This window comes from Cyprinus carpio, chromosome B7 (assembly GCF_018340385.1).
Source record: "Cyprinus carpio isolate SPL01 chromosome B7, ASM1834038v1, whole genome shotgun sequence".
Classification (NCBI taxonomy): Eukaryota; Metazoa; Chordata; class Actinopteri; order Cypriniformes; family Cyprinidae; genus Cyprinus; species Cyprinus carpio.
Genome location: NC_056603.1, coordinates 37,049,554 through 37,073,274, shown reverse-complemented (window position 1 = coordinate 37,073,274; position 23,721 = coordinate 37,049,554). Strand labels below are relative to the sequence as shown.

General features: G+C 38.4%; 3 protein-coding genes across 4 annotated transcripts; all 3 read left to right on the top strand.

Annotated features, from left to right (window-relative positions):
- Positions 1 to 119: 119 nt before the first annotated feature.
- Positions 120 to 8,407, top strand: jph3a (junctophilin 3a). The gene is made up of 5 exons (XM_042728508.1): positions 120 to 1,376; positions 3,120 to 3,882; positions 4,075 to 4,199; positions 4,445 to 5,757; positions 6,831 to 8,407. Exons 1-5 carry the CDS (start codon positions 995 to 997, stop codon positions 6,909 to 6,911), a joined length of 2,664 nt encoding a protein of 887 aa, XP_042584442.1. The 5' UTR covers positions 120 to 994; the 3' UTR covers positions 6,912 to 8,407.
- A 955-nt stretch (positions 8,408 to 9,362) lies between these two features.
- Positions 9,363 to 14,680, top strand: LOC109082998 (zinc finger protein 319). The gene is made up of 2 exons (XM_042728509.1): positions 9,363 to 9,627; positions 10,974 to 14,680. Exon 2 carries the CDS (start codon positions 11,189 to 11,191, stop codon positions 12,959 to 12,961), a length of 1,773 nt encoding a protein of 590 aa, XP_042584443.1. The 5' UTR covers positions 9,363 to 9,627; positions 10,974 to 11,188; the 3' UTR covers positions 12,962 to 14,680.
- A 950-nt stretch (positions 14,681 to 15,630) lies between these two features.
- On the top strand, positions 15,631 to 23,327 carry csnk2a2a (casein kinase 2, alpha prime polypeptide a). Of its 2 annotated transcripts, none has more exons than XM_042728506.1 (12): positions 15,631 to 16,655; positions 16,811 to 16,922; positions 17,516 to 17,617; positions 18,065 to 18,115; positions 18,304 to 18,363; positions 18,458 to 18,541; positions 18,661 to 18,771; positions 19,893 to 19,994; positions 20,080 to 20,180; positions 20,316 to 20,464; positions 22,641 to 22,728; positions 22,840 to 23,327. In XM_042728506.1, the coding sequence occupies exons 1-11, from the start codon at positions 16,555 to 16,557 to the stop codon at positions 22,712 to 22,714; spliced, it is 1,047 nt and encodes a 348-aa protein (XP_042584440.1). In that variant the 5' UTR covers positions 15,631 to 16,554; the 3' UTR covers positions 22,715 to 22,728; positions 22,840 to 23,327. The 2 variants fall into 2 exon arrangements, with proteins under 2 accessions (XP_042584440.1, XP_042584441.1); XM_042728507.1 differs by having other exon boundaries at positions 22,641 to 22,748.
- The last annotated feature ends 394 nt before the right edge of the window (positions 23,328 to 23,721 follow it).

Here is a 23,721-nt window from a genome sequence, read left to right as displayed (position 1 = left end):
ATAATTAGAGGGTATCGTAAGGGAAATGGGTAATTAGGGAAGCCACTGTATGCATATGACTTTCTTAGCTTCTATCCCTTTAAGAACAACAAGGAGAGCATGAGTGGGGGAGGGGAATGGGTTGGGGTGGAACAGTCCTGTAATGAGCATATTCTAGAGACACTCAGCATCATATGGCTTCAGACCATCATGGATACCCACCTTTAAATATGCACGTAAACATGAAGGAGGAAAGGACCAAAGAGCAGGACTAAACTGATTTTTGATGCTTTTAACCAGTCTTCCAGGAAAGAAGCTTCACCTCTACACCACAGCAGGAGCGCAAAAGGGAAAAGAGAGAGCGAGAGGGAGTAGCATTAGGAAAAATGCTGTGCTAGATTGATCTCATTTAACACATAAGCGAGGAAATGCTGTTATTTTATTTGGAAAACATGATCTAGAGGGAGGGCTAAACACCATCCGTGCTTTGAGGCTATGGATGCTCTCCCACATTTTTGCATTTTTGTGAGCCGGAGCGGTATGTTTGGGGGCCGTGTAATGTCTGATTGAGTATATCAATGCTGCTGCTGAGTGGATCTCTTTGGCTGTGGAAAAAACTAGGCCTTGTTTGCCTGCTGATCTCCACGCAAGAAACGCGGAACGCTGCTGTGTGCCTCAGCCTGTTGGGACCGTGCAGAGAGGAAGGGAGAAGCTCACCATCTGTATGCCTGTTGGAAGTAGCATGCACAATAAAGACATTCATTACCAAAGGCCATGCACACACAGGCAGGAGCTATAACACCAGGACGGTAGCCTGGTAGATTCTTCTTCACCCCTTTAAATCGTCTGGACTTAAAAGCACTGTTTTTTTCTATACTTTCAAAATCTACTTGAAGGACGGGAGGAATATTGCTGTAACACTTCCTGTATAGTTGATCGTGGTCTTCCTTTTTTGCTCACCAATTGCAATTTTTCCACTTGACATTCTAAAGATTTGCCAAAACCTGTTTCATGCATGTCCACTGGAGGCAGGTTTGACTTTGATGATGGGGGCTCGTACTGTGGAGGGTGGGAACAGGGCAAGGCCCATGGCCAAGGGGTCTGCACGGGTCCCCAGGGACAGGGGGAGTATGCAGGGGCCTGGAGCCATGGATTCGAAGTTCTTGGAGTTTACACTTGGCCTAGTGGGAACAGTTACAAAGGAACCTGGGCGCAGGGCAAGAGGCATGGCATTGGCGTGGAGAGCAAAGGGAGGTGGGAGTACAAGGGGGAATGGACACAAGGGTTCAAAGGCAGGTACGGCAAGTTGGAAAGCACTAGCAGCGGTTCCCGTTATGAAGGCACCTGGAGCAACGGCTTACAGGATGGATACGGCTCAGAGACCTATTCGGATGGAGGTCAGATTCTAAAAGTATTTGCTGTGTTCTGGTAGCTGGAAAGAACGAATGTTAAATCATTAACCATGTTAAATGAATAGGCCTATCTGCTTTTAAAATGCTTCCCGTTTCTTAGGGAAGTTGTTCTGTTAACGCCAAAGCCTGTGCTTCCAATCAAGTCTATAGTATTTTGGCACAAATTCATCTGTCATTTGATATATACTAGTTTAAATTGGCAGATGCCTGAAGCAAAACCAGTGGAAAACCACTCATCTTTTTAAGTAGCAACTTATATGTAAATTGACAAGAAACAGCACTTGCATGTTGGAGGAGAAAACAGGAATTAGTGTATTAAATAACAGAAATGGAAAATAGAAAGTGTTTTAAAAGAAAGCTCTGCTTCTACTTATATAACATTGTAGTCTAATAGGGAGACTGCTTTGCTTCAGAGAAGTTATGAAACATTTTAGACTCTACAGAAAATAATAGCAACATAATAATTAAAACGTGCTCTACAGCATGTGTTTTAAAGCATAAAATTTCACCATATTAACTAATTTACCACGCGTATCTGAAGCACAGACGCCTCTGTACAGTAAATTACCATGGAAACCGACCGACAGCAGGTCATCATGCCACTATAGACTCTTCGCTGTGCTCTCTGATTGGCTGTTTCACATTCTTGTGTAATCCGCTTCCTGACGTGTTACGGAGATTAATGCGGAAAATAGTGGGATTTGGGTATGATTCATGTCCTTGTACACTAGAACGGATTATTTGGGAAACAGAAATAAACGCTCATGTTCGCATCACACGACAGACGTCCCCTTTTAGATCGGGTTGGTTAAATCCAAAACAGAAAACGATGGACAGGTATTCAGTAGTTAACCATTTCGCTCGTTGATTAAACGGGACTTTTGCCGAAATACCCAACAATAGCGAGATAAAGCGTGTCAAACGTTTCAGCACCCTGGACAGTTACTATCGTTACGCAGCATTTGTTACAATTCAGACTGTCACTGTACCAACACAAAGCTTCGCATTTATTCGACCACCTTTTTTGATCGCACCTTTTTTCGAACGTTCCAAATTACTTTAGAAAATCATGTAATGTCTAAACAAATAACATAAGTCACTTGAAATAGAAATGTGTATATAGTTATACTCATGGACATGCATTTACTTACTAGTTGTTATTTTTATTTAAAGTGGCGACTTTAGAATTAGTAACTATTGTTCAGCAGAGTAAAAACGTAAAAAAAAAAAATAATAATAATAATAAATGTAAAAAAAAAACATTTCTGTCACTTTTGACATTTAATAATAAACCATTTCTGTCACTTTTGACATTTAATAATAAACCTTCCTTGTTATTTTTTTTCTTTCTGCTTTTACTAAATGCACAGTGTTTAAATTTGAGCTATAATAATAAAAAATAATGACACAAAATGAATTTCCATTATCCATTCCTTTTGTGGTTGTGGCCCATTTGACCATGGTGGGACTTTTTACAGCAGCACTTTTTAACAGTTACTGGAGAAACTATAGATTTATAGATTTTTTAATTACCTCAAATGAGCTTTTTGTCAGTGTGCACAATGACCTCATAAATCTGGAAGATTTTGAGATGCAAATAGGTGTTTAGGAAAATATAGTGCTATATATTTGTTGTCATTTAGTGTTTTGGAAAAATATTAAATCAAAAGGGCATTTTACCCCTATTGTACAAGTCATCTGAATAATGATATGAACTTCCTCTCACAGGCACATACCAGGGTCAGTGGTTGAGCGGTATGCGTCATGGCTATGGAGTGCGACAGAGTGTGCCTTATGGCATGGCAGCCATCATCTTCTCCCCTATGTGCACCTCCATAAACTCCCTACGATCTGATCAAAGTGAAGGGGCTCCCACTCCAGAAGATGGCTCTGGTATCAGTGGGGTATCTGGCAGCCCAGTGGGGCGTAGTGGCTTTGTACTTTGTGCTCACAGTGAAGCAGACAAGCACAGGAAGAGGAAAGGCCGCTTCCGACAGTCCATATTGAGTGGTTTGAAGCTACGGCGGTCTGAGTCCAAGAGCTCTCTGGCCAGCCAGTTAAGCAAGCAGAGTTCCTTCTGCAGCGAGGCAGGTATGAGCACAGTCAGCTCAGCCGCCTCAGACATCAACTCCAACGTCAGCTTAGGTGAAACGGAGGCAGGAGGCAGCGTGGATGCCACTGTCACCGAAACATATGCTGGTGAATGGAGGAATGACATGCGATCAGGGTGGGGTGTAAGTCATCGCTCCGATGGACTTCACTATGAAGGTGAGTGGTTTGGAAACAAGCGGCATGGCTATGGCTGCACCACTTTTCCAGATGGAACCAAGGAAGAGGGAAAATACAAGCAGAATGTTCTGGTGAGTGGAAAGCGGAAAAACCTAATACCGCTCCGTACCAGCAAAATCCGTGAAAAAGTTGATCGTGCTTTGGAAGCTGCCGAGAAAGCTGCAGACATAGCCAAGCAGAAGGCTGAGATTGCATTGTCCAGGTAAGATGTAATGATGTCTCACATAAGAACGCAATTCTTATCACAATAGGGATTATCTATAAAGTGTTACACAGATGACCATTTGAGCAAGACACAACTAAATAAAACCAAATACCAGCTTACTTATGGGTAAAAATTGGAGGAAAGTATGATCAATATCAAAGGAGAAGCATTCTTTCTTATTTTCTTCAGGATGAGCCATGCTAGAGGAAAGGCAGAGGCTGCAGAGGGAGTCGCACGGAGAGCCCTGGAGGAGTGCCGTCTGGCCAGGGCTATAGCCAAAGAACTTTCCCCCTCTTTCCATCACTATGGGAATGGTCAGTGAAAAAAAAAGAACACCCACAATCCATTTCAGATGAAATTATGTAACTTATTTCCCCATAAAGCATTATTCAGTATCTGTACTGCATATAAGAATGGAACTGTTGTGTACTAAACTTATTCCATGTAATGTTTGCCCAACATCAGTAATGACCAAGTCTAATTCTATCTTTTTTGATTATGATGGTATTTTAGAATTCATCACTTAATGTGACCATGTCTTCATATTTCCGTTTACTAGGACTGGAGTGCCAGAGACCAAAGCATCAGGACAGGAAAGAGAAAGACCTGGAGGTGGTCTCGACTGGTTCAGACAGCCCTGAGCTCTGTACACCAGACACAACACCCCCATCCCAGACACCTGACCTGAGCCCAGTTCTAAGCAGCCCCCCCTCACCTCCCTGCAGCCCACCTACTCATCGCACTAGGAATGCTTGTTTCATGCGGCAGAGCGCTGTGGATGAACAAGGAGGGGCCGAGATTCAGGTTCTAATAGAAGGTAGAGGCGTGGACAGCATGAGAACTGGGGCCAACAGTTGGACTGCTGAGATGTGTCCTCACAGAAGAGGAAGCAAAGGGGAGAGTAGTCGCTCCACAACTCCATCCTTGCTGGAAGAGGAGATCGGTCACGTTAATGGACATGAGAATTCCTTAACTCACCACCCATGGGAGAACGGCTCCTCTAATCACAAGCCCATTGAGCATATGGCCCCTGAGAAGGTGTGGGATCAAATGTCCTCCAATCAAAAGCCCTGGAAGCATGTTTCCTTAAATCAAAAAACCAGGGAACATACAATTTCCAGGGAAAGAGAACGGGAGCATAAACCATCCAATCACAAATCTGCTGATTGCGACTCTTCCAAGTTCAAACCACAGGTGCACATATATTCCAATCACAAGTCAGCGGGTCATAATTTGTCCAATCACAAGACCAATGAGCATGCTTCCTCCAATAACAAACCAAAGGAGTTTATTTCTGCACATGAAAAACCACACGTTTCTTACCATTATAAACCCCAAGAGCATGTTTCCTTCTATCAAAAACAACATGAGCATGTCCACTCCAACCACAAGCCAAGAAAGTCCTTTACCAATCATTCAATTGGTGAGCCTAGCTTGAATGCATACCAGCTATCAGACAGTGGAGCCAACAACTCCACTCTGGAATGGACTGTTGAAAACAATTCCCAGTGGATCTCTTCCAATTCACATCTACAGGAGAAAGAAGGGGAAAATGATTATCGGGTTGAAATGAGGTTCCAGCCCCTAGACTCCGTTTCCCATCAGAACTTTGGCTCTGGCATGAAATGCTCGGGTCTCCAAGGGCACAATTTGCAGAGACTACGTCAGCGAAACCATGAAGGCAAAGAATGGGGTCTTGCAGCCAGGGAGGGGTCCATGGACTCTGTGCAGATGCTTGACACCTTGAATGTTGGGGTTGATGTGGAGGAATGGCCTTTGCACAGGGATATTACTCTTTCACCCCCTTTAACGTCTTCTCCAGAACCACTGGAACAAGAAGGAGAGCATCTGAACCTGATGAAGACAAACTCAGTAAGTAAATAGCGTGATGGCCTTTGTGAATGAAAGGTGACAATGTTCTGTATGCCTAATGCTATAGTTTAATAGAGCATCATATGTGACCCTGGATCACAAAACCATTCATATTCCATAAAATTCCATAAAAAAATCTACTGACCCATACAGTGTATTATTGGCTATTGCTACAAATACACCCATGTGACTTAAGACTGGTTTTGCGGTCCAGGGTCACGTATTTTGGTTCTGTTAGTAAAATCACATTCCAAATAGAGAAACTGATTTCTAATGACAGAGTTTAAACCTTTCGAGACAAACCTACCATGAGCTCTGAGGTGCTTAAATGATGATTAGAAGCCACAAGGCAATGTGATTCAAATTGTGTTTAATACAGTAGCTCAGTTCTGGGTGTAGAACTACACTACCCATAATTCAGAAGAGAGCTCCACCAATCAGAGAAGCTACAATTACAATGGAAATATAATTTCTACAAATACAATCAGAAGTGACCGCTCATTCCCATAAAGCATTGCAATTGACTCAATTATTCAGTCTGACTATTGAGCTACTAATGGAGTTTTTAACAATAATGTAATATTTTGGTATTTATACTGTATCTATACTGTTTCTGATTAGATTCCATCATTTGTATTGGTTCATGGAATGTGTAGTTCATGTAGATCTTAATAAAATAATTAAAGACTTTTTTCCTTAATTTACTATTGTGGTGAACCAGATCTCAGAGCTGGTTGGTTTCTTAGGCTTAGACCTCTGTATTAAAGCTTTTTCAATCCCTACTGAGAAAATGAATAGAAAAATACTTCTGGAACCCAGGCAGCTAAAAAAGTGGATGTTCTTAGTGTCACCTTTTGGATCTATTTGCTGTGTAAAATGCTACATTATGTATATTGCACTTGGAAACATTAGGAAGGAGCAAATGGTATCTAATAAGGATCTGTAAACTGATCTTGCTAAATGTTACATTTAGTGGAATAAAGACATATTAATATAATACTTTTTAATGGTTTAAATATGTTAAAATTTGCAATGCAGTGTTTTTAATAAGATATTTTACTCTCTTTCTGCAGGGCTCCAGCTCTGTCCTGGTGGTCATGGTGATATTACTCAACATTGGTGTAGCCATTTTGTTCATTCATTTCTTTATTTAATCATATGGCCTATAGAATGTCAATAACAGCATTGATCATCATCAAGAGTAAGATATGCACACAATGCACACTTAGCACCACTTCTTAATATAAGGAACCCAAAAATTACAGTAGTAAATGTCGGTGTAAGTTGGGCAAGTCCATGTAAATTGTAAAATTCTTTTATGGTCAAATTTATTATATAATTCCATTAGAATCCATTAGATAACTTTGCTTACTTTTTCCTCCATTCATAAAAAAAGGTCCATTTACAATATTCTGTAGAAAGGAAGTATTACACACATTTAGGTTTTTTAATATACAGCTCGTCTGATATGTTTTACCACATATTTAACAGTTATAAAAGATTATTTCACACTTATTTATTTTCTTTTCAAATGCACACAAGGCCATTATTGAGTAACAAGACTCTGAAGTTTAATGTGCAAAGATGGTCTTGTGGTTTTATGTACTATGATATAGTTGATGTAAGATGTGATTCACACTTATATATAACTAAGACTACACGCCCTCCCCCCTCTCACTGTATGCCAGGGTACAGCCCTATATGATCGCTGCAGACGCTCATTACGTCATCCATAGAAATCAACCCTCTCATCTACATACCTAGATCTGACACACTTATAAGTCTGTGGTAACAGCTATCTTAAAGGGCTTCATCATATAGTGCATTCCCGTTAAACTTATGCCATTTGAATCAGATAAGCCTGCAGAATTCTTTCCACACTTATGAATCCCGCCTCACAGAATTTCAGCACAATCCAGTTGTGTAGTTCATTTTGAATCACCGAAAACACATTCACTATTGAAACACTGCTATGCCAAACTCACTACTAAAGAACCTTCTGTGATGTCACATCTGCTATGGGACATGAAAGTACAACAGAGGTGCAGCAGTGGCTGAGTATTCCCGGCTCATACTCGATAAAGTTTGAGACTGTTACCTAATGACCACTGCTTTCATTATATATTATTCTATATTACTGAACAGTTAACATATTTTAACAAGTTTGCAAGATATCATTGATATGCTGAGTGCCTTTTTTAATTGAGAAACCATCCCAGCGAGCAGGTTATGTACTGTTGACCGCTCATACAGAGGTCACGTGAAATGGTTTGTCTCTCTCCCACCCCACCTTTGAACAAATCAAGTTGGCTTAAGAACTGAGCCTAAGCCTGTGGAGATTTTTACAGCATGTTTGTTAGCCTGTTCTCTTCTGCTGTTACTCTGTGTGATTTTCTGCCTGTCTCTCTGTCCAGCAACTTAGAAAACAATTGGGACTGAAAGCAGTGTAAAAATACCAGCTTATGTTTCTCAGTGGGACCTGACATTATCTAAATTAATGAATGATAAACTGCTATTGTATATTTTATACTACTCATCCAGTGATATCATGTTGTGAGATCATTGCATGCCTAAGCATGCACTTTCTTACGCAATGATTTATGAGATTGTTTCCAAGTTATGTGGAAAATTAATAAAATGTTTGAGGTTATGTTGTGACTTATGGTTATCAACGAAAACATTCACACACACACAAAAACAGTGTTCCATTTTAATATCAGATGTGGATTTGGTAATCAGCAAATAAAGAAGCCCTGGCAAAAAGACATTACGAAGAGATGAGCCACTCATACATACATGATGAGAGAAGAAATTATGAAAAACAAACACTTAACTCTGACATAAGTATGACCAAAATTGGTGGCTGTAGGACTGAACTGACCTAAAAAAAAGATTTGTCACTTTTTGATGTGGTATTCATGATACCGCTGTTGACAAATTTTTATTTCTGACATAAGTTTGACCAAAACTTGTGGAGATTTCAAGCTCTCTTTGTTAAAGTATAGATGTAGCTGTGTTTGCATCCCAGGGGCAGTGGACTGACTTGTGAATTTAAAAGGACTCATTATATTCAGGGCATAACGCCATTTAATATAATGAATCATTTTAATATTATTCTTATATATATAATAAATCCCCCTAAATACCCCTAAATCTTGAATATTTGGTTACATTCTTGGTAAGACTGTTGTCTTTCTGTAAATTCTGTATGGACTGATTTAAAATCTATTTTTCACTAACACCACAAACTGTAGGGGAACAAATAATCAATGTCCTAATTAAACACCAAGAATATAACGTCGGTTTTAACAATAATAAATGACATTTTAAAATACATACATACATGATGGATTTTCTACATTATTTTGAATAATCCACTAATTCCTTTAGGATTTGCACACAGAGAATAGGCTATGTATTCGGTTACTGGAGTCAAACAATACTGTAGACGAAAATTAGCCATGATTTTATTGTAGTAAAAGTGTAGTAACCATGTTTTTTATTGATTACCATTTGTATAAGCATAGTTTTACTTAAATGCCACGGTTAAACTATGGTTAGTGTAGCAAAACCATGGTTAATTTTTGGTTACCATGGGTTAACTATAGCAACCGTGTTTTTTGGTTTAATATGTAGTAAAATCCGTGATTTTCCATCGCCTTGATTCCGCCCATATCATCGGGGTGTCCGCCTTGTTCGAGGGGCTGGTCGAAGAGGTCCGATGCGTCACGTTTATTTGGGCCTTCTGCACCCACTGGCGGGGAAGCGCCCGATTTTTTTTTTCTCCCTGCCTTAAAACGTCCTGTATATATTTATTCAAAGCGTGGATCTTCGGGAAAACAAGGCATCGAAGGAAAAACGCGACGCAAAGTAGGTTAAAGCCAGTGAGGTGGCGGCGTCTGCTGCCCCTTTTAACGCAGTAGCTACAGTTTAGCGTACTGGTAAACACATTTGCATGGGGCTTTGCGTATCATTTGCATGCAGTTTTGCAGACGCGTTATGCATTTTGCAGATAATGATTCCATTGCATCTGTGTTTTGTGAGTCATATAAAATGTAGCGATTGCAGACGGGCAGATTGAAACGTTAAGGACGTTAGAGAAGAGCATTAGCAGCGCTGGCTAGCCCTGACTGCAAGTGTGCATCGGTCAAAAGCTAGCTGAAGTTTTCTTGCATACAAACTGAGTATAAAGCAATGAAACCGTTTTATGCTAGGCCTTACGCTATGGCTTTGCATATGGATTTCTAATATACGAAGCATGGCTTATTTCCTGCATCAGTCAAAGAATTAAGATTATCAAAGGAAATTCCAGATTTCTCCATTTTTTTCCCGGCTAACGTTAGCAGGCAGACGGCTTTACACTTCGTTTTTAGATTGTTAGTGTGTGCATTGCATGGCATGATTATTTGTGTTGTATTAATATTGTATTTCACACACACACACACACACACACACACACATACACATACACATATATATATATATATATATATATATATAATGCTGTTCTTGTCAAGTGTATATATATATATATATATTATCACTAGGGTGTCTTTCCTTGTGAGTTTATTCCATAATCGATTTGGATTCAGTTACACATTGGACCATAACAGTGATATGCATGTGATTGGTGTAGTAGCTTGTTTATCACTAGGGTGTCTTTCCTTGTGAGTTTATTCCATAATCGTTATTAACAAAACTCAGGGTTCCCACAAGATATCATGTTAATTATGATGATTGCGAAATGCCATGGAAAATATATTTTTTTCTAGTTGATCTTGGCTTATAATTTTATCAGCTAGAATGAGCTTTTTTCCTCAGTGAGATCTAAATAATGCAGTGGTTCTAAACCTTTTTGACCTCTCTTCTGCACAATTAATTTAGTTTTGTGAAATTTCAGCTTCTATTCTTTCAGTAACTATTCTTAAATATATATAAAAAAGTCAGTTTACTTGTATGTCTTCAGTGACATTAATTTAATTAAAATTAGTTTTCATTATTATTTTTGTAAAATAATTTATTTTGAATTGATCTTGTGTCCCTCTTGGCTGAGCTGAGAACCATTGATGCAATGTAATAGTACTTGTAATATGATTTATAAAGTCAGTAATTGGAAAAATGCATCTTTTTTTTTTTCCAAAAGATATGGGAGCCCTGAGTAATTATTGTGTAAACTATTTGCTTTGTGTAATAACTCACTGTTTTTCTTATTGCAGGTATGCATTTGGAGACAATTCTTTGTAGTTTACTAGAGAAAATTTCAGATGCCCCCCGCTCACACCATGAGCAAGCTTACCCAAAAATCTTGAACCTCTCCACAAGACAATTTTAGTATCCTTTGTTACCTTTCTAATGAACTGACTGTCACTTGTTGGAACATTTTTGTGCAATCAGGTCCAAAATTGCTGATCCCTGAAATCTGAATTCATACATGTACAGTGGAACAATGACAGAAGCATGGCAACAGCAACATGCAGTGGCCCCTCCTCCTGTTGGGCACCCCTTCTACAAAGGGGCAGAGAATGCTTTGGGCAGTGCTGCATATGGTATTGTCCTACAGGCAGACCCTGCTTTACAGCAGCCTCAGCACAGCCAGCATGCACAGCAGCACCCGTTGCCAGCTCAGCAGCCTCAGCTGCAGGTGGGAAGTGAAGGTGGCCACAAATGTGGTGCGTGTGGCCATGATATTTCACACTTGGCCAATCCCCATGAGCACCAGTGCATGGTAAACCAGGACCGTTCGTTCCAGTGCACTCAGTGCATGAAGATCTTCAACCAAGCAACGGATCTTCTAGAGCATCAGTGTGTTCAGGTTGAGCAGAAGCCATTTGTGTGTGGTGTATGCAAAATGGGATTCTCCCTTCTCACGTCTTTGGCACAACATCATAATGAGCACACCACTGGAAACAATCCAATGAAGTGCTCTATTTGTGAAAAAACGTACCGCCCAGACTCCTCCTCTTCTAACCCTCAGCAGCCCTCTACTGCTGAGACATCCAGTGATGGGGCAGCCATGGGTTCCTCTTCCACTACAGCTTTCCAGGGCTCCGACCGTCCATATAAGTGCTCGGTGTGCAATAAGGCATTTCGCCACCTTTCTGAACTCTCACGTCATGAAAGAGTGCACACAGGCGAGAAACCCTACAAGTGCGATACTTGTGATAAGACCTTTAGTCAAGCTTCTCATCTGGCGCACCACCAGCGCACTCACAGTGCCGATCGCCCATATAAATGTGCCGTTTGCGAGAAGACCTTCAAGCACAGGCAGCACCTGGTACGGCACATGTACGCTCACTCTGGCGAGCACCTTTTCAAGTGCAACCTGTGCGAGCTTCATTTCAAGGAGTCATCTGAACTGCTGCACCACCAGTGCCAGCCAGCTGGAGAGCGTCCCTTCCGCTGCGCAGCATGTGGGAAAAGCTTCAAACGGCCCTCGGACCTGAGGCAGCACGAGCGCACCCACTCCGAAGAGCGGCCTTTCCAGTGTGAGGAGTGTCAGATGAGCTTCAAGCAGCAATACGCACTTGTTCGCCACCGTCGTACGCACAAAAACCCAGCAGATCGCCCTTTCAAGTGCAATCAGTGTGACAAAGGTTTCCTGCAACCTTCCCACCTGCTGTACCACCAGCATGTCCACGGTATCGAGAGTCTGTTTAAATGTGCCGCTTGCCAAAAGGGCTTCAGACAATCCGGGGAACTTCTAAGGCACAAGTGTACAGAATCAAACTCTGGATCGAACGCTGTGGAGAAGCCGTACAAGTGTGACGTGTGTGGGAAGGGCTACAAAAAGTCGTCAACGTTACAGAGGCACCAGAACTCCCATTGCACCGAAAAGCCACTGAAGTGCTCACTCTGCGGCCGCCGCTTCCAGTCCTCGTCTGATTTTGTGCAGCACCGATGCGACCCTGCTCGGGAGAAGCCGATGAAATGCGCAGACTGCGAGAGGCGCTTTAAATATTCTTCCGAGTTGCAGAGACATCGAAGAGTCCATACAGGAGAGAAACCCTTCAAGTGTCCCACCTGTGACAAGGGATTCAAACAGCGCGAACACTTGGCCAAACATGGCATTGTCCACTCCCGTGAAGCCCAGTTCAAGTGTGTCTGGTGTGGAGAGTGTTTTGGAGAGCTTGGGGCCCTTCAAGAACATACAGTTCAACACACTGCAGAAGGAGGGGGCTATCCTGCGTCCTCATGCATAGAGTAGTTATTGTCTGCTGTTGCTTCTTACTAAGCGAAAGTACACTTTGCACGCAATAGCAACATTGTGATTTACTTGCGTATATTTAGTGAAATCGTCCGTTTTACATATCCCACAAGCATTGCAGTACTTGTTGGACTGGTAAGGAACTACATAATGTGTCAGCTTGTAAAAGTCTTGATGTACCGCTGGGTAGATTTTGGCAACATTGCGTCTACACCACAGACAGAAACTTGCCTCATTTAAGTACCAACCACATTGATGAACAGAACCGCACACAAAAGTGGTTGCTACTCAAAAATAAGCTTGTAAAAATGAACTATTTTGTCTCATGTGCAACTCATTATCCATACACCATGTGCTTAAGACTGGTGTTTTAGACAAAGTAAAAGCTGAAGGTTGATTTCTGCATTGTATCTAACATTCATTTTATCTAAAACGAGGAGAATGCAGTAATGCATCTATCAGTGACAGCTTTTCCAGAATGGCACAAATTGGTACGCAAGATGTTAACAACCTGGATCTGCTTTTTGGTCTTCGTGCAGTTGACCACAACTAGATGTTCATTGCATTGGTTTTGTTTATTTTTAGTTTCTAATTATTTGGCCTTGTAACTTTTAAATTAACTGCCTTTCTTCCAGTGTCTCCACCTCATGCTTCCATGTTAGCTATGGAACACTGTATGGCCATCTGGACTATATACAGTAGTGATTGTATGTATTCGTAATGTATAACCCCCATCACCTAACCCATGATGTAACAGGGTATATGTATGCATGAATAGCCTAAATAATTTATACAGTTTGTTGTAATCTGTCATTAGTGCAAACTGCTATGTTAAGTTGTAGGCAATGAACTACACGCACAGAAAAAAATATATATATTAGCCATTCTTTTTCTCTAGTGCATTTTGACTCGGCTCTAACAATGACGCAATAGTTTGCAAGCAGTTCTGAGAGTAAATTTACAGTAGTTCAAAGATTAACAGTTACATTTTACTGCCAGGCAACAGAGAACAACAATGAAGTATTTTTGTTTGCAGATTGCAAACAGATGGTGTTGCGTTAGCTAAACAATGCTGTAGAATTTGTAAAGTTATCTGTACATGGATGTTTTGTATCGCTTTGACATGAGTACAGTGCTAGGATTAAGTATCTGTTTGTGTATCATCATACTGTAGACTGTGCATGTGATTGTTTCCTCTTGTGAGGATATGTTGGTTCTGTTTCGGTGGATTATTCTTTTGCCACAGACAACTTGTTCAGTTTCTCTGCCACAAATAATTTCGATTGGTATTTCATTTTGTGTTTTCCAAACCGGATCAGTTGACGGTAGAACCTTTGATTTGAGTTAAAATACTAAACCACAGATAGATTTGGACGCAGCTTTTGTAATTATAAAAATAAAGAAATCATTTTAAACAAATTCAAGAGTAAAAATACATATAATATGTTTAAAGGAATCTAAAAACGCAGTATTAAGTAGAAGTAGAGTGTTTTTTTAAACTTCAAAAACCTCTTACGATGCAGTGTCTAAACATGAATTGAATCCATATTAATGATACATTGTATTATCCTAACAGCTTGAATGTAAACATTGCAGACATTTCTTTTTTCCCTCTCGATACCTCTGCAGGCCTTATTAACATTAATGGCTTATGTATCAGTATTGTTTGTTCTGTTACAGATTGGTGTACTCTCATGTGCATTAAATGCAGAGACTGAATGGTGTCATTACTTGTTGTGAAGCAATATTTTATGTCGAGACTGTTAGCAGGTTGAATAAAATTATTTCTTTTTTGTATTTTAGCAAAAACAGAGGTTATCCCACCATCTAGCACCTCGTACTGTATGTCTGTTTCTAGATAAGGCATTGAAAAGACTAAATTTGTAAATATGCTATAATGTGTTGTTTTTTTCCCATCATCACAAAGGTGTGGCATGTCATAACTACAAGGCATTTACAAATTAAATGTTTGTAAACATAGATAACCATTGTATTATTTGTGAACCAAATGGTAAAAGGACTACAGACCATATAGAACTTTCGCACTGATTTGACTGTAAAAGTGTACTCTTCAGTGTAGTGAAATATTGTTGGAAGAGAGCAATATAATTTGGACATTAATACAGCTATCCTGCATTTGTTTTTTAACCCCTTAACTGTCACTCACATTTTTGAACATAGATTTGAAAGTGCACTTTCAAAACAAAAATGTTTAAAATTCATGAAACAAAAACATTTTATAACATGATATTGATGTACCATTTTCGTAGTAATGCAGTGTCTGATTTTAAAATAGGTTTTAAAGGATGAATTTTGAGATTTTAAGTTTTCAGTTGATATATCGTTTCTGATTATTTCTAAAGTGTGACCGAGAAAAAGGCAACAAAGGAGACTTATTTTATTTTTTTTTTGACAAGGTCAGAACTCCTGTTATGATGAAGGTTTTTTTGAGGGTGCGCTCTTGTCATAAATTAATCTATTACTTTTCCTACATAATTTTTAACAAAAAACATTGGTAAAATATCTATTTAGGAAAATGATGCACATGTACATCTTACAATCACTACAAATAAATTATAGAAATATAATTGTTAAAGCAGAAAAACTGCTGTTTAAGGTTCCACGCTTTTATTTTGAAAAAAAAAAAAAAAAAAAAAGTACCGGAAGTGCACATAGTATTTCCGGTGACTCCATATGCGATCGCAAAAATCGGCAGGAGTGCTATCCTAGGGGTGATATCCGCCTACCTGTCGGCGGTTCCCTCGATAGCTTACTGAATCTAATTGGTGGCTCAATGGGAGGAATTGAGACAGTCCATTTGAAGATTAATCGGACATCTGAAGCCGTGTGTGGGTTGAAGTTGTAGTGGCCAGTTAAACCCATCCATCGCTATCGCTAGCTTAGCGCGTTTATCCGGAGCGAACGCTATTAAAGTGAGACTGCTGTAATGAATACTATAACAAACAGTGATGCTCAAACGCTGTTCATTTCCAGAGACAATCGATCAACTCGACATTTCGACCGCTTCGCGTTGTTTATGTTACGCTTTACCGCGTAGCGACATTCAGCGCGCTTGACAGGTCGGTGCTTCAATTACATATTTTTCATTCCCCTCCTCTTGCATAGCTATTTATTTAACGTTACATGCAAAATACGAGGGCTGCGACAGGCAATCGCATATTCATATATTACGATCTTGTTATATATTATTTATATTTAAATGTGTTTACAAACAGACACGTCTTATTGAGCTGTCCGACGCGCATCATGAAATCCTAAATTTTATTTTTTTTAATAAGCTGGCGTTCCGAAAGAGAATAAACTGGTTTCTGCAGCGTTTTGGACGCCTTCTGCTTTTTGCTTTGGCTTTTAGTGGCGCGAGCGTCAGCGCGAGGTCATGCGCGCCGCTGCTGAGCAGCTGTCAATCACAATTGCTCGCGAGAGATCGCATTGAAGCGGCTTGTTACGGTGTTTTACGCTACCAAAATACTTTCTGCGGTATTTCACAGCAGAGGCGGTCGAATTTTCTCAATCGCTTGGAGCGTCTCGTAGTAGTAGGTGGAGGGAAGGCGGATCGACTGGCCAAGCGCGCCATGCCCGGTCCGGTGAGCAGCAAAGCACGGGTGTATGCTGATGCCAACACTGTGAAGAGCAAGGAGTACTGGGACTATGAAGCACATGTGCCTAGCTGGAGGTGCAGATGTTATTTTAGCATGATTTCTTTGGAAAAATAAAACAAAATGAACAATGCTACAGTGTTTCAATGGAAATAGAATGGTAAAAAGCATAGTAGTGTGTTGACAAAAATGCTAATTTGTATTTATTTATTGCTTCCTGTGTCTTATTCAGCAACCAGGATGACTACCAGCTTGTCCGAAAGCTTGGAAGAGGCAAATACAGTGAAGTGTTTGAGGCCATCAACATCAACAGCAATGACAGAGTAGTTGTTAAAATCCTGAAGGTAAGAATGCATGGTCTCTCACTGAGCATCAGGTAGAAGTTTGTTTGTTTGTTTTAAAGAAATCAGGTTCACCCAAAAATGATTTTGTCATCATTTACTCTCTTCATTTCATTCCCCAAACACCATCTAGACTTTTTTGAAAGATCTAAAAGTCTGTCATAAATGTACATATACATACAGTACATAGAGCACATTAAATATGGTGAACACAGGCTCAAACATGCTTGCTTGAAGTGCAGGAGCCGGTGATGTTTGTTTTTGCGTCGCAAGGATGCACGGTTGAGTTGACCCTATTTAATGTGCTTTATGAATGTGCGTTGGTCAATGTTTATATGTGTATAAAGGCTTAAATTAAATCTATTTGTCTTATGAAATGGAAGACTTTGATGAAACCGCTCAGTTCACATGGATTGCTTTTACTTTTACATTACGTGGACTTCCAGTGGTTGTACAAAAATTAATTGTGTTTCAGAGATGATCGAGATGAAAAGATAAAATGAACAAAGATGGAACAGCTTTTTATTTTTGTGTGTGTGTGTGTCATTTTCAATCTTGGCTGAGCTAACTTTTTAATTTTTGCTTTACTTTTGCAGCCTGTTAAAAAGAAGAAGATTAAGCGTGAGATCAAAATTCTGGAGAACTTAAGAGGAGGAACCAACATCATTCGTCTTGTAGACACAGTGAAGGATCCTGTGGTAAATTTAGCTCTAGTAATATATGCAGCTGTTTCCTACAGAATTCTGTTTTTGCTAAATAAGTCGTAACATATACAAAAAAAAAGATAATTTATGTTGTCAGTAGGCCCACACAGAAACTGTCTGCAAATTTGTATAGGATTGCATTTTGTGACATTAGCAATATGTTTTAAATATTTTTCCTAACTTTTATCTACAGCTAACAGTGTAGTACCAATCAGTTCCATTTAACACATCGTATCATATTTAAATCAATCCCAGAACTGGCAGATTTATTATCCAGTTATCTAGTGTTATCCATAACTGCTTCTAAATTAGGGTTAATTTGTGTCAAAATAGGTAAACCAACCGGCAGTGTCTACTGTATGTATGCATTCCATCTTTATGTTATATATATTTTTTAACGCTTTTTTGTATTCTTTTTCTTTTTCATTTGGTATTCAACAGTCTAGAACGCCAGCCCTTGTGTTTGAGTACATCAATAACACAGACTTCAAGGTACCTCTTATTTTATATATATATATATATATATGTATGTATGTATGTATTGTGTACTGTATATATGTACTGCATTAGGCTAACTAAGACTTGTCTTAGCACTTTTTATATTTGGATATCATCAGTAAAAGGAGATAAACTGAAATATGCAGCATTTAATATCTCTCATGATGTTTTCCGATTTGTAGGATCTCTATCAGAGACTAACAGACTTTGATATCCGGTTCTACTTGTATGAACTTCTAAAGGTAAGAATGCTGTGATGTAGCTGAAATAAGATTACATTGTCATTTATTTAGAACAGTAGAGTGCGTTATGCGTGTCTGCTTTGTCTCTGTGCAGGCACTGGACTACTCTCATAGCATGGGCATCATGCATCGGGATGTCAAACCTCATAATGTCATGATAGACCACCAAATGAGAAAGGTGAAGAGCGATAACAGCATTGTGGATTCGTTTTTGAATGTGTTCCTTGCTATTGACTGCAGATCAATGTTGGTGAGCTGATGTATGTGTTTTTTTCTTTTTATTTGAACCTGGTGTAGTTGCGGCTAATAGATTGGGGTCTTGCTGAGTTCTACCATCCCGTGCAGGAATACAATGTAAGGGTCGCCTCAAGATCATATAAGGGACCAGAACTGCTGGTTGACTATCAGGTATGTTGTGTCTTATAATGGTTGTCTGTCCATACATTTTTTTTTTTTTTTTTTGGGGGGGGGGGCAGCCAAGTTAATGTGATTTTTCTACATGAATAGCTCCTGAAATATCTCCCTTTTGTAATCATTACGTATTTTACAGTGTCATGTGTTAAGCCTTATTCAGACAGTAATTGTTTCTCATGGGGATGTAAGGCAATTTTACAATTGCTAAGGGTTTTATTGCCATCTAAATGCAGAATTTTGTTGTTTTTCTCCCACCACCCACATGAGAATTCCCAGCCAAGTTTTTGAAAACACCAAGGTTGTGTGGTATTTAAATTGCCATCTGAATCCATATCTCTGAGGTTAAAAAAAGTCATTTTTTAAAATCCTTTTTGACCACTGCCAAGCAAGGAAATGTACATGCTTTTTAAATATGAACATTTATTACCGAAAAGCTGGAAACTCTTAAACTTTTGAAATTAACCATTACAGTATGCAGTACATCTTTAAAATATTTATGTACGGTACATAGATTAAGTGTGTGTGTGTGTGTGTGTGTGTGTGTGTGTGTGTGTGTGTGTGTGTGTGTGTGTGTGTGTGTGTGTGTAAAATGGGTCAAATGTTTACCTTACGTAAATTTCCTGATCTTAAAAATGACATTCATCATTTTGAAAGAAAATGCAAGACACAGAAAATCATTTAAACTATAGAGTGTCAAGCTTCCTGTAATATTTAAATAAGCAAATAATGAATAGGATATTATGTATTAAATTAAAAAATCTTTATTGTAATTATTCAATAAAATATACCTTTTTTTCATTGTCCAATCAAATAGCGACAGCTGTTTACAGCTGACAATCATGTGACTGACCATTTGAGCGGCGTGTTCCCAGGTTTGCAGGATCACAGAACTCACTCCTCCATTATGGATAATAAATCGCCATCTGAATTCAAGAGTTTTATCACTGAGGTGCCAGGCAGACTTATTTTTACAGATGTTCCCATGAGAAACAATTAGCTCCCAAAAGGTTTTTGTTGAACAGACAAGACCAGATTTTAGGAGCCAGTTAAATGGAGTTAACTTATTTCAACATTACCATCATGCATTGCAGTTAAGTCTCCCAAATGATTTGCAGATGTATGACTACAGTTTGGACATGTGGAGCTTAGGCTGTATGTTAGCCAGTATGATCTTCCAGAAAGAGCCATTTTTCCATGGTCAAGACAACTATGACCAGGTATGACTTTTCATTCTTTTGTAAAAATATTGCAATATGTAGTCTTAACATATTCAGTATGCTAACAGCAGAATCTTTCCTTCAGTTGGTCAGAATTGCCAAGGTTCTTGGAACAGAAGAGCTATTCAGCTACCTGAACAAGTATCACATTGAGCTGGACACACGATTCAAAGATCTGCTTGGCCAGTGAGTCTGTGAATTATTGACAGTGATTTTCTAATTCGTGATTAGTCCGTTTTGAAGGATCTTTGTACAATATTTTAGTGAATTCTACATATTGATTTTTAAATGGTTTCATATTGAAACTGCAAACATCTTCAGGCAGACCCGTAAGCGCTGGGAGAACTTTGTTCAGCCAGAGAATCAGCACTTGGTGAGCCCAGAAGCTCTGGATTTGCTGGATAAACTTCTGCGTTATGATCATCAACAGAGACTGACTGCCCAAGAGGCCATGGAACACCCCTACTTTTGTGAGCCAGCTTTCCTTATCTGCTTATCTGATTTAATTTATTTCTCAAGTTATTTTTTATTATTATATTCACTTTCGAGTTTGGAATAATTTTTTTTATTTTTTTATGATTTTGAAATAAGTCTCACCAAGGCTGCATTTATTTGATCAAAAAATATAGTAATATTGTGAAATATAATAATTTACAATTTAAAAGAAACATTTTCTACTTAAGTACATTTATTTCAATATATTTTAAAATGTAGTTTATAAAGCTGAATTTTCAGCAGCCATTACTCTAGTTTGCAGTGCCACATTATCTTTTAAAAATCATTATAATATGGTGGTTTGGTGCTCAAGAAACTATTATTTTTATTATAATCAATGCGAAAGACTACTTAAAATTGTTGTGGAAATTGAAATGGATCAAAAGTGGCTGTAAAAGTATTTTATGATGTTACAAAAGATTTCAGTGTCAATTTAAAACAATTCTTAATAATTGAGCACCAAATTAGCACATTAGAATGATTTCTGAAGGATCATGTGACACTGTGTAGACTGATGTAACAGGATGTCACATGATCCTTCAGAACGTTCTGCTGAAAATTAATCTCAGGAATAAATTACATTTGACAATATATTCAAATAGAAATCATTTAGTTTAAAATGCAATAATATTTTACAGTATTTCTGTTCTTACTGTATTTTGGTCAAATAAATAAAAAGCCTTGGTGAGGATAAGAGACTTAAAAAACACTTTACTTAAAGCCTTTATTGTAAAAGCGAAAAGAGCAAATAAATTGTACCGAACAATGATCTGACGTGATTAAATAGAGATGTGCACTAATGCAGCAAACATGTTGGCAGTGTGGAAGGCAGAATTTAAAACTGTCAGAGACAACAAATCATTACAAGCACCGACAGCGAGAGATGTCTTAGAACTGCAACTGCATGTCTTCGATGAGAAGAGGAAGGGGTGGTGGTTGTTGTTGGTTACTGTATTATGATTGAAATTGTAAAATTGCCTCTAACGATTAGTAAATATACTGCAGAATGTTGTTTTCTAATACATACACAAATTACATGTATTCTAACAGTGCTGCATGAACTCGCGGAACCAGCGTTCAAAGTCTAAAGTACGAGGAAAATCTGTGCTGAAACAGTATTACTTGTCAGTTGCTCTAACATTTTTATGAATTTTTACAAGGCATATGTAAATGTGATCCGTGTGACAAACATCTTTCCAAATTCGTAACGAGAATCATTTAGAGATCTGCTGTTGTCGCAAGCACTGAGGTCTTCCTGTGGGTTTCTGCCAAAATAAAAGCTGAGAAAAAGCAAGAATTTTACTGTTGTTCTGTAAAATAAAATAAAAAGTAAGACAATAATAATGATGATAATAATTACAACAACTCTACATTTATCATCACATTCACACAGTGTTCAGATTGGGATCTGTAATATTTTCTAATGTTTAAAAGAATTTTCTTCTGCTCAGCAAGGCTGCATTTATTTGTAAAAAAAAAAAAAAAAAAAAAAAAAAAATGTTGATTCAAGAAGGGGGTCTCAAAAATGGCCCAAAAATATTATTTTACGAACTTATTAATTTTAAGATAAACTGTGCTTTGGTATAATGTCTGATGGTATAATATGTAATGTCTGCTTGAATGTAAAAAGATGTTCATTGTAAATTGTTTTGTAATAATTTTTTTCTTTAAAGCAAGACAAAACTGTAAAAAGCACATTTTGGCAATTAAATTTTTGCAAAGGTGAAAAAAATTGGCAAAATACATGAGGGGAAAAAAGATATTCGAAATCAATATTCAGCCTTTGGCCCAGTGTTTCATTTGTGTGTATAACGCATTATATTTTTTCATCATGTGTGATGCAATACATTATATGTTGTCATAAATAATTATAGCCAAATTTAAAATGCATAGTGTAACAATGAATTGATATGTGTTATAATGTATTAACTGTGGTATTAACACGCACACAATTAACACAATTATTCATGAGATTGTACAATGCATTGTAAGGAGCATTACAAGGCATAATTAATGCATTAAAACTACCTTTATAGTACATTATACATTAAGGCTTTAATTAAAGTGTTACCAAACAATCCTAATTATTCCAATTTTTTGCATCCTGTCTAAGTGAAATCATTTGACATGGAATCTGACATTCCTCTATAGATCCTGTGCTGAAGGGACAGCCTCTGTCAAACTCAGAAGGCGCACTGGCAATAAGCAGCTCAACCACAACATGATGGGCTAAAAGCAGGTACAGGATGTACTCACAAATTCAGTACGCTGCTGTATTTTTGACTTGTCTAAAAATATTTAATTGTCTTTAATAATTTCTTTCATTCATTCTTTTGAATCTTTCTTCTAGGAAAACCTTTTTACCTCAACATGTCGTGCAGAGACATGCTGCCTTTCAGGTGTGAAGCTTCAGTTTACTGGAGCAAGAAGTTAAGCAACACAAGACTTGTACAGAATGAACACAACGGGCTGTTGTCCCTCTCCTACATTCACTTTGTATTAGTGCTGCTTGCCATCGTTATCTAGGTACCCTACTGGTATTATTCCCCCATCTCTCCCCTTTTGAGTTGGACGTCTCCATTTCATTTTTGGAACAACACTGAATTAAGCTATGATATTATGACTGGGAAAGAATGCCTGCTCTTTCCCCATGATTCTCAGGCTGTTGATTACTGATGGGGGTTCCCGATCCTGGTTGTGTTGTGTACTGGAAGATTGTGTTGTTCAATGACTTGCCCTGCTGATATGAGCTCAGATTATAAACTATAGTATTGTCAGGTATGGAGGCTTTACTGCAATTTATTGAAAATAAGATATATTAAATGAAACCGTTTTTAATCCGTCTCATGTTTTTTCACCACCATTTTTAGTGCGAGTTATTAGTGATAATCAGCTGTGAATGATTACGTGAAAGACAAATATGGTCATATTATGAATTACTGTCAATTTAATGAATAGAAATATTAATATATATTGTTAATAAATAATAAAATGTATTAAAATACAGTGACAATTTAAAGGAATACAACATTTGTTGAAGATATTTTTTTTTCTTCGTCTGAGCATATTTTGAGAAACTTAGCTTTACATCATTTGCTCACAAATGGATCCTCTAAAGTAAACGGGTGCCGTCAGAATGAGAGTCCAAACAGTTGATAAAATCATCACATGTAAACAAAAATACATATTTATATGCGACACCACACAAAAAACTCTTGAAAAGAAAAAATCT